The following is a 10,000-nucleotide window of genomic DNA, read 5'->3' on the forward strand; positions in this document are numbered from 1 at the left end:
CTTCGTGTCCGTTTGCCCGGTGCCGTTCACCAACTCGCTGCTCCGCTTCTCCGCGCGTCATCCGTCTTGTGTTCTTGTATGTGCGTGTGAGCATGTGTATGTGTGTGTGTCTGTGCGCGTGTGCAATTTTCTCTTTTCTTTTTATATTTCGTGCTTGAGCCTCACACCGCCGCGGCGCCAGGCACGTCGTCTCTCCTCCTCCTCCCCCCTCTCCTCCATCTCGCTCTCTCAGCGCTTTTTCCCGAACAGCTTTTTCATCCTCTTCGCACTCACGCATTGCGCCTCTCCCTGCGTCTTCCTCCTCCGTTCCTTGTGCCATGCACGTGCCCGGGAGTCACGCCATCTCTCTGTTTCTTCGCCTGTGTGTGTGTGTGCCCGTCTCTGCATTGGTGAGTGTGGGTAAGGTGTGTGCCGATGTGTGGCGCCTACGCGCAAGGCTGAAAGATGCGGTGGGGTTCGGCAATGACGGACGTGCGGTGGGATCCACTTCACATACACACTTTTTCTCGCCCACTGCCCCATGTGCATCTGGTCGGAGGCGGATGTGGTAGTGGAGAGGGAAGCAGCGGTGATGGCTGTCGTGTTGGTTTTAAAAGGCTGACAGGAAGACGAGAGAAGTCGGACAGAGACGGAGAGGGAGGGGACTGTGCGAAGAAAGTCGAAGGGAGCGGTGGTGATGGCGGCCGGGGGAAATACAAAGACGGGATGGCATACTCCAGGTGCATTTTGGCGAGACGACCAAGAAAGAACGTGACCATGGCTGTATTCAGTCATCCATATATGTCACAACAAGTAGGTTACATGACACACTCACCCACCCGCGTGATGCACGCACGTCCATTGCCCACTTTCCACTCCCCTCTGTGGGTGTTTCATGCGGATGGTGAAGGCGGTTATGATGTGCATGTGTGTATGTGTATGCGCCTTTGTGCGTAGTGCTGTCTCAGGCACACACCACCCACACACACTCGAGTGCTGGCGCTTTTTTTTTACATGACAACGGCGACGGTGCGCGCCGCCTCAACAGATGCGAGATCGAAGCAAAAAAAAAAACATCAAGGCCGAATGGGAAGGTGACTAAGACGTTTGTGAGTTGATCGTTGTTGTTACGTTATGATGTCTGCGCTTGTGCTCCTACCCCCCCTGCCTTTCGCCCCACCCTTCGCCCCTTTTTCTACCCAACTTACACCCGCTCCTTGCTCGTTCTCTCTCACTGGTCGACGTCTTTTCCTCTCTGTTTTCGCTATCTATATGCCCCTCTCTCTCTCTCTGTGTGTGTGTGTGTGTGAGCTTCTAGAGGTGCCTTCAACAGCAACGAGCTATATATATATATATATATATGTCGAGTGTATGCGTGCGTGCTTCGGTGGATATGGCTCGACATTGACGTATGCGCGTGTGCGTGTGCGCATGCCATCAACCTGTTTTGCTCTCTCTCTCTGTCGATCTCTCTGTGCTTGTGCGTGGTTGTCTCTCGAAGATTGGGTGCCTCCTCGTTCTCCTTGATGGTTTTGCTTTTTCGTATACATGTCTGTGTTGCACTTCCCCTCCCCCCCACCGCATCTCCCATCCCCGTCCGCTCCCACGGCTCTCTTGCTCTGTGTCTCCATCTTCACACCCCGCCATGCGCCTCTCTCGCTCGCTCGCTCGCGTGCGTGTGTGCGTGCGTTGCTGTTTGCTCTTCATGTCCCCTTGTGCCCATCGCTTCCCACACGAAGGGTCTTCTGGTGCTTTAGTCACTTGTTAGGTACTGACCTCGTGCTTCGCCTCTCCCCGTGCCGGTGTGGGCGGTCACTGGCCCTGTGCATGCGCAGAGACGGAGGTGGTCGTTCACGCGCACACAGCCGCAGAGGGCTGGCACACACCAATCAGGATTCAACAACAGGCCCGAAGGGGAGAACTGGCAAAAAAGGGAGGGTAGTGAGCCCACCCTCTACACACCCACACACGAACATAGACAGTGTGCGTATGTGTGAAGGACGGGAGGGAGGAGGGATGTAGAGAAACATAGGGAGGGGGAGGATGTAGAGACGGAGAAAGCAAACCTATCGTGAGTGCATGGAGGAAGTGGCGAATGTGTGTAGGCACGACGTGCAGCAGTAGCAGCAGCGCTGCACACTCTTTTTCTGTGTCTCACCTGTCTCGCTCCTCTCTCGCTGTGCGCTCTCCCCCCTCTCTCTCCATCGAAAAAAGAGGACACGGGAGGGTACTGATATCAAGTGACGGGCATACACACACACACACAGACACAGACGACACCAATGCAATAAACAAAGCTGGAATGGGATCTGTTGACGAGGGCAGGCGACAGAGAAGACGTAGTGGCTCGAAGTCGCAGCGAGTGTGTGAAGTCCTTGAATATTGCCTGCCATCCCCTGCCGTGCCTCTCTTTATGGACACTGGTTTATGACTGTGTGGGGGCCCTGCATTGGCTCGCACCTCGCATCTGCGCAGTGGATCACTCCTCCTCCCGGCCAGTTAGTGTCACCTCACTGCGCGAACCCACCATACGCCGACGCACAAACGGGAGCTACCGTTTTTGAGCGCATGGGAAGACGGAGGGAAAAGGGAAGACGGAGGGAAAAGGGAAGAGGGGGAGGAGGAGGGAGGCGAGGCCTCTCTCCGCCCTCCCGCCCCGCACCTCTCTCTCTGTCTCGCGTTAAGGAGTGGCCTGTGCGGTGCTCTATGTATAGACGCGCATGCACATACACATCACCCTCCCCCCAAATACCCATGGTCTTTGTTTTCGTTGTTATCTTCCCACCCGCGTTGAGAGAGCGTCGTTTCATGTGCAACACGTCGAATTCCCACTGTTCTCCCTCTCTTTCTTTTGGATGGCGTGTACGTGTGCCCGCCTCCTCCCTTCCCTTGCCACGTGCCCTACACGCGCACGTACATGGTAGGGCGGCGCAGCACTTCTCTATCTAACCTTTCTCGCCTCCTCATGGCACGAGGGACTCTCAACCAGGAAGTGAGCTGCGTCGTTGCTTTTCCCACACTGCTCTACCCATCTCTGCTGCATCGCAAGGGAGGGACAACAGGGACTAGCAGCAGCACATCTGGCCTCGGTGGCTATGGGAGCGGAGCTGCAGCAGGCCAGGGTGCGCCCCGGGAAGTGGTAGTGCCTGGCTTGATACTGGAGGTGCGTCGGCTGTGGCAGCCGCCATTGCCCACTACTGCCTCCTCGTCTGACACAGATGTCGCGCCTCCGAGCGCCTCGCCGTACAGCGCCACTCCTTCCACGGTGGAGAGGGACTCGCACCGGAGTCAACGCACCATCACGTCTAGTGCTGCCGTGATAGATAAAGAAGCGGCAGCTGGGGCAGACGCCAAGGACGCCGGCGCGTGTCTGTACGCCTTCGTGCGTGTGAAGGAAGTAGACCACCGGCTCAGTGCGTGGTTTCATGCAGACGACGTCTACGTAAAGACGGCTGTCGCGCAGTCCACGTTTGCGCACGCTGCCGAGGATTCAGCGGTGCTTTCCTCCACACCTGACACGGCTGCGACACCGTATGGACTGACCGATGACATGGTCCAGCTTTCTCGCGTCCTGCACCGTCCATGGCTCAGCGGTGTGTACATGGAGGTGACTCCTGGCATGGCCCGCACCCAACGCGCCCGCCGTCAGCTCGACTACCTCGAGGAGCGGCTCCTGCGCGACTGCCGCACCCCGACCACGGTGCGCTACTTTGTGTATCTGAACACGTACGTGTTTGCCCCGTGGTACTACGCACCGTTTGGCTTGCTGAACAGCGAGTATGACCCGATGCTGCCGTGGACGGGGGCGGCTGGCGCGTCGACCGGCGCGACCCCAGCTGGCGAAGGTGCCGATGCCACCGTCTCGTCGGTCGACGTGCAGCAGCAGCCTTTCATCCGGGACGCTTTTTTGTGCCCCTTCTCCCTCCGCATCTACTCGACCTACGCGCAGATGCACTACGAGACCCGCACCTACCGCGCAGGCCGCCTGCGTCCGCCGGGCGAAGAGGTGTACCGCGACGAGGTGCGTGGCCTTTCCCTCTTCAAGATCAACGGTAGTCAACACATCACCTACTGCCGCCACCTCTTCCTCATTGGCAAGTCGTTTCTGGAGAACAAGCTCGCCGGGCACGACGTGCACAACTACTACTTCTACGTGTTGTGCCTGCACCACCGCTACTTCCCTGACTACGTGTCCGACCCCTCTGCCATGTACTTCGCCGGCTTCTTCACCTGGGAGAAACATGTGAGCGAGTACAACCTGGCCTGTATCGCGACGTTGCCGTGCTTTGGGCGCCGCTCCAGTCGCCAGAGACCGGTGGCACCGCCGGATGGCTCAGCCGCGGCCGCCTCGCACCCGCCTAGGGTGCTTCGCCATCTTGGCCAGTTCATGATCGCCGCCAGCTACGAGCTCGCCTACCGCCGCAAGCAGACGGGCACCCCGGAGAAGCCTCTCTCCGACTTGGGTGCCGTCGCGTATCGGCACTTCTGGCGCCGCGCCATTGTGCGCTGGATGAAGGACACGCTGAACGCGATGCGGCGAGCCGCTGCGGTTTGCGTCGACGATGACGATGTGGACAAGGCCGACCGGAAAGGTGCCCAAGCCGGCGGACAGGTTGCGCCGCGATTGAGCCACGCATTAGGCAAGGGCGCGCCTCTCGCTCTTGACGCTGACTCTGCGGCCGTGGAGGTGGTCGTGCTTGCGACGGAGGACAGGGCGGTGTCATGCGCACGCGATGCCGACAGCCGCCGCTCCGGCGAAGGGAAGGCGTCACCATCCGCGCGCAAGCGTTCCCGTGCCGACGCGAAGACGGAACACGAGAGGGGCGTGGACAGCGAAGAGGAGGCGCGATTGCCTTCTTCCCACGGCAAGTTGCCACTCGTGGCGACCGCCCCTCTGTCTTCGACCAAGAAGGGAGTGCTAGGCGTCGACGCAGCTGCACAGTCCCCTGCGGCCACCTCATCGGTTGCTGGCGCGGCTGCTTTTACGCAGCGGACCACCATCAAGGACATTGCGGCGGCTGTGCGCCTGGAGGAAGCTGACGTGCTCAGGACGCTGCTGGGCATGGGTGTGCTGCATCGCAGCAGTGAGGACCGTGGTATTCAGCTTCTGCTGCCGCAGCGGTACGTGGATTGGATGTACGACGAGATGCTCCGCTGGGAGAGCAGCGTCGAGCACGCCGTCTTTCAGTCAGCCCTCCTCAAGTCCCGCGGCTCTCACACCAGCACACGCTGACTGTCCCTGCACCTTCTCTCGTTCCTCACTTTCCCTCCTCCATCCCGTCGCCAGGGCGGTGGAGGCGGACCGCTCAAGAGCGTCGTCGCCGTCTGCGGAGGAGGTGAGCGCCCTCATGTTGGGTGGTCCCTTGCTCCACACACACAGTGAAGGGGGGAGCGCGCAGTTCCGTAGTTGGCCGAAAAGTCACATGCCTTTTTTTCCGCCATGGCGGTGTGTGTGGGGGGGGGGGTGGCGATGGCACGCACCCGCAGCCGTTTTCCTTTTTATCGCATGAGGGATGGCCTGCCCATCTCCTTGTTGGTGTCCCCCGTTCCTGCGCATGTGACGGAGGATGTCCAGGCAATCAACGCTGCCGAGCAGAACATCTACGCATGCATATATATACATATGCATGCGTAGGTGTGTGCGTGTGTGTCTCGGCAGGTATGTTCCTTTCCTCTGTTGTTCGCTCTTTTTTTTGTCGTTTCTTTGCCACTCTCTCCTCTCTCTCGCCGCTCCACGTCTGCATCTTCATCATGCACACGCAACGTCGTATCCTTACCACCCCCTTTCCTCGCCCACCCACCCACACAAACCCGTCACCAGGTGTTCATGGTCTGCGGCGGTGCACCCCTCCCACACCTATTCTGATTATCTTTCCTTTTCTCTTTTTTCCCGCTCTCACAACCTGCCCGTTGTCCACGTCCAACCAACGCCACCGCGTCCTCTACTTGGTGCACACCGATCGGCGCGCGAGTGGGCGTCTTCTTGCGTCAAGTGTGTGGGTGCCCCCCCTCCCACTACCACTACCCCACACGCACTCACCGACACATACAGGCGATCGAGCAAAGTACAACGACAACGACGAAAGGGGCAAGAGAACGGGGCTACACAAGGTACAACACATACAAACAGAGATAGACAGCCACACAGCCAACACACACACACACACACATACACACACACACCGTCGTGCACATAGAGATCGACCCGTGTCTCGCCCCCCCTCCACGCTCGCTCGCGCGCGCGCTCTCCAGACACGCAAGACCCCATAAGCGTACCTACAGCTGCACTCAAGCATACCCTATAAGCAGGAAGCATCAGCGTGCTTCCAGGAAGAGAAAAAAAATGGGCAAAACCGTAGAACAGATTTACCAGAAGAAGACTCAGCATGATCACATCCTCACGCGTCCTGACATGTACATCGGCACGATTGAGCCGGTGACAGACGACATCTGGGTCTATGACGATGCAGAGAACATTATGAAGCAGCACAAGTGCACCTGGACACCCGGGCTGTACAAGATCTTTGATGAGATACTGGTCAATGCGGCGGACAACAAGGTACGCGACCCGATCGGCCAGACCGTCATTCGGGTGTGGATGACGGAGAACTATGTGCGAGTGTACAACAACGGCGAGGGCATCCCAATCCAGAAGCATCGCGAGCACGATCTCTGGGTGCCGGAAATGATCTTTGGGCACCTCCTCACCTCCTCCAACTATGACGATGAGGAGGCGAAGGTGACGGGCGGGCGCAACGGCTTCGGCGCGAAGCTGACGAACGTATTCTCGAAGCAGTTCGAGGTCGAGACCGTGCACAGCCGCTCTCGCAAGAAGTTCTACATGAAATGGACGAACAACATGCTGCAACACGACGACCCTATTATCGTGTCGTGCGACAGCGCCGACTACACCATGGTCACCTTTTACCCCGACTTTGCACGCTTCCACGTCGATAAGTTTAGCGAGGACATGCTGCTGATGATGAAGCGACGCGTGTACGACGTCGCGGGGTGCACCGACAAGACACTCAAGTGCTTCCTGAACGATGAGCGCATCGCCTGCACCACTTTCCCGGAGTACGTCGACCTCTACCCCACCATGGGCGAGGAGAGGAAGGCGGCGAGCTACTCGCGCGTGAATGACCGGTGGGAGGTGTGCGTACGTGTGTCGAACATTGGGCCACAGCAGGTGAGCTTCGTCAACTCCATCGCCACCACCCGCGGCGGCACACATGTCAAGTACATCATGGACCAAATCATCTCCAAGGTGGTGGAGCAGGCCAAGAAAAAGAAGAAGACAGACGTGAAGCCGCACATGATTAGGCCGCACATTTTTTTATTCGTCAACTGCCTCATCGAGAACCCCGGCTTCGACTCGCAGACGAAGGAGACCCTCAACACTGTCAAGAGCAAGTTCGGCAGCACGTGCGACCTGCCCAACAGCATCATCGACTACATCATGAGCTCCGGCATCGTTGAGCGCTCAGTCGAGATGGCGAACAGCAAGATCGCGAAGGAGATGGCGTCCAAGATGAGGTCGTCGGACCGGAAACAGATCATGGGCATCCCGAAGCTGGACGACGCCAACGAGGCGGGCGGCAAGTACAGCCACCGCTGCACGCTCATCCTCACAGAGGGTGACTCAGCCAAGACACTCTGCACGGCCGGCCTGGCGGTGAAGGACCGGGACTACTTTGGCGTGTTTCCGCTGCGCGGCAAACCCCTCAACGTGCGCGAGGCGTCGCTGAAGAAGCTGGCGGCCTGCGAGGAGATCCAGTGCGTCATGAAGATTATGGGGCTCGACATTCGCCAAAAGTACGAGAACACAGACGGGCTGCGCTACGGCCACCTTATGATCATGTCCGATCAGGACCATGACGGGTCGCACATCAAAGGGCTGCTCATCAACTTCATTCACTGCTTCTGGCCGAGCCTGCTGCGGGTGCCTGGCTTTCTTCAGGAGTTCATCACGCCGATTGTGAAAGCCCGGCCAAAAGGCCGCGGCGGGGCCGGCAAGGCCATCTCCTTCTTCTCCATGCCGGACTACTTCGAGTGGAAGAAGGCGATTGGTGACAACCTGAGCAACTACCAAATTCGGTACTACAAGGGTCTCGGCACGTCCGGCGCTGAGGAGGGCCGCGAGTACTTCGAGAACATTGACCGGCACCGCCTCAGCTTTGTGGAGCAGGAGCAGAGCGAGGAGGACCGCATTGTCATGGCCTTTGGCAAGGACCGCGTCGAGGACCGCAAGGAGTGGATCACGAACTTCAAGACGAACGTGAACGTGAATGAGTCGATGGACTACAACGTGCGCCAGGTGTCGTATCGAGACTTTGTGGACAAGGAGCTGATTCTCTTCTCCATCGCCGACTGCGAGCGCAGCATCCCGAGCGTGATTGACGGCTTCAAGCCCGGCCAGCGCAAGATCCTGTTCTCCTGCTTCAAGCGCAACTTGGTGAACTCCATCAAGGTCGTGCAGCTTGCCGGCTACGTCTCGGAGCACTCCGCCTACCACCACGGCGAGCAGTCGCTTGTCCAGACGATCGTCGGAATGGCGCAGGACTTTGTGGGCAGCAACAACGTTCCGCTGCTCCGCAAGGATGGCCAGTTCGGTACGCGTCTGCACGGTGGCAAGGACCACGCCGCGGGCCGCTACATCTTCACCCGGCTCATGCAGGTCGCCCGGGCCATCTTTCACCCGGCCGACGACTTTGTGGTCGAGTACAAGGACGACGACGGTCTCTCGGTGGAGCCTTTCTTCTACATTCCGGTCATCCCAATGGTGCTGGTGAACGGCACGACGGGCATCGGCACCGGGTTCAGCACGAGCATCCCGAACTACAACCCGCTGGAGATCATCAGCAACCTCGAGCGCCTCATGCAGGGCGAGGAGGTGCACAAGATGCAGCCGTGGTACTTCGGCTTCACCGGCACAATGGAGGAGAAGGAGCCAGGTAAGTTCGTCTCCCACGGTAGGTACGAGATACGCCCGGATGGGGTGGTGTGCATCACGGAGCTGCCGATCGGGGTGTGGACGCAGACGTACAAGAAGTTCCTGGAGGACATGCGGGAGAAGGAGCTCGTGGTGCAGTACCGCGAGCACACGACGGATGTGACAGTGGACTTCGAAGTGTTTCTGCATCCCCAGGTGCTGGAGCAGTGGGTCGCGCAGGATGTCGTGGAGGAGCGGCTGCAGCTGAAGGAGTACGTGCACGCGACGAACATCATCGCCTTCAACAAGGAGGGCCAGATCACCAAGTACTCGGACGCGGAGTCGGTGCTCAAGGAGTTCTACCTCGTACGCCTCGACTACTACGCGAAGCGCAAGCAGTACCTCTTGGGTGAGCTGCGTCGGCTGACGAGCAAGTTGGAGAACATGGTCCGCTTTGTGCGTGAGGTGGTGGAGGGCACGCTTGTTGTGACCAAGCGGAAAAAGAAAGAGCTGCTCGAGGACCTGCAGCGGCGCATGTATCTGCCCTTCCCGCCCCACACAAAGAAAAAGCTGTCTTCGACAACCGTGGAGGAGGGGGACGGCGAGGCGGCGCCCGACACGCAGAACAGCGAGGATGACGTGCTGGGCATGGGACGCGCCGCCGACGGTGAAGCAGACGACGGCGCGGCAGAACCGCCGGAGGTGCGTCGTGCCACTCGCGACTACGACTACCTGCTTGGCATGAAGCTGTGGAGCCTCACGGCGGAGATGATTGCGCGGCTGGAGGCGCAGATGGCCAAGGCCCGCCGCGACACTGCCACGATGGAGGCCCGCACACCGAAAGAAACGTGGATGGAGGACCTCAAGGTGCTGCGCACCAGGCTGGAGAGCTTCTACGCGGACCGCGAAGTGGAGATTGCCACCATTCAACGCAAGAAGGTGAAGAAGCCGTTTGACACTCGACGACTGCGCGTGCCGATCTTATCTGACAAGGCGCGCTCTCTGCTGCAGAAGGAGGCGGTGAAGGCCATAAAGGCAAACGGCGCCGGCGGCCGCCGTCGCGTCGGCGGTGGCGATGACGCGCTTGTC

At 59.1% G+C, this 10,000-nt stretch overlaps 2 protein-coding genes across 2 annotated transcripts in view; both read left to right on the top strand.

Annotated features, from left to right (window-relative positions):
- Nucleotides 1–2,896: 2,896 nt before the first annotated feature.
- LMXM_28_2270 (putative histone acetyltransferase) lies at nucleotides 2,897–5,212 on the top strand (the record flags this gene model as incomplete). The annotated part of the gene is made up of 1 exon (XM_003877021.1): nucleotides 2,897–5,212. One exon carries the CDS (start codon nucleotides 2,897–2,899, stop codon nucleotides 5,210–5,212), a length of 2,316 nt encoding a protein of 771 aa, XP_003877070.1.
- A 1,110-nt stretch (nucleotides 5,213–6,322) lies between these two features.
- The window catches only part of LMXM_28_2280 (DNA topoisomerase ii), a gene marked incomplete at both ends in the record, with an annotated part of 4,494 nt that continues 816 nt past the window's right edge, over nucleotides 6,323–10,000 (top strand). Inside the window, one exon of the mRNA XM_003877022.1 lies at nucleotides 6,323–10,000. This exon is cut by the window's right edge and continues 816 nt beyond it. Coding sequence (XP_003877071.1) covers nucleotides 6,323–10,000 — 3,678 coding nt within the window.

This window comes from Leishmania mexicana, chromosome 28 (genome assembly GCF_000234665.1).
Source record: "Leishmania mexicana MHOM/GT/2001/U1103 complete genome, chromosome 28".
NCBI lineage: Eukaryota > Euglenozoa > Kinetoplastea > Trypanosomatida > Trypanosomatidae > Leishmania > Leishmania mexicana.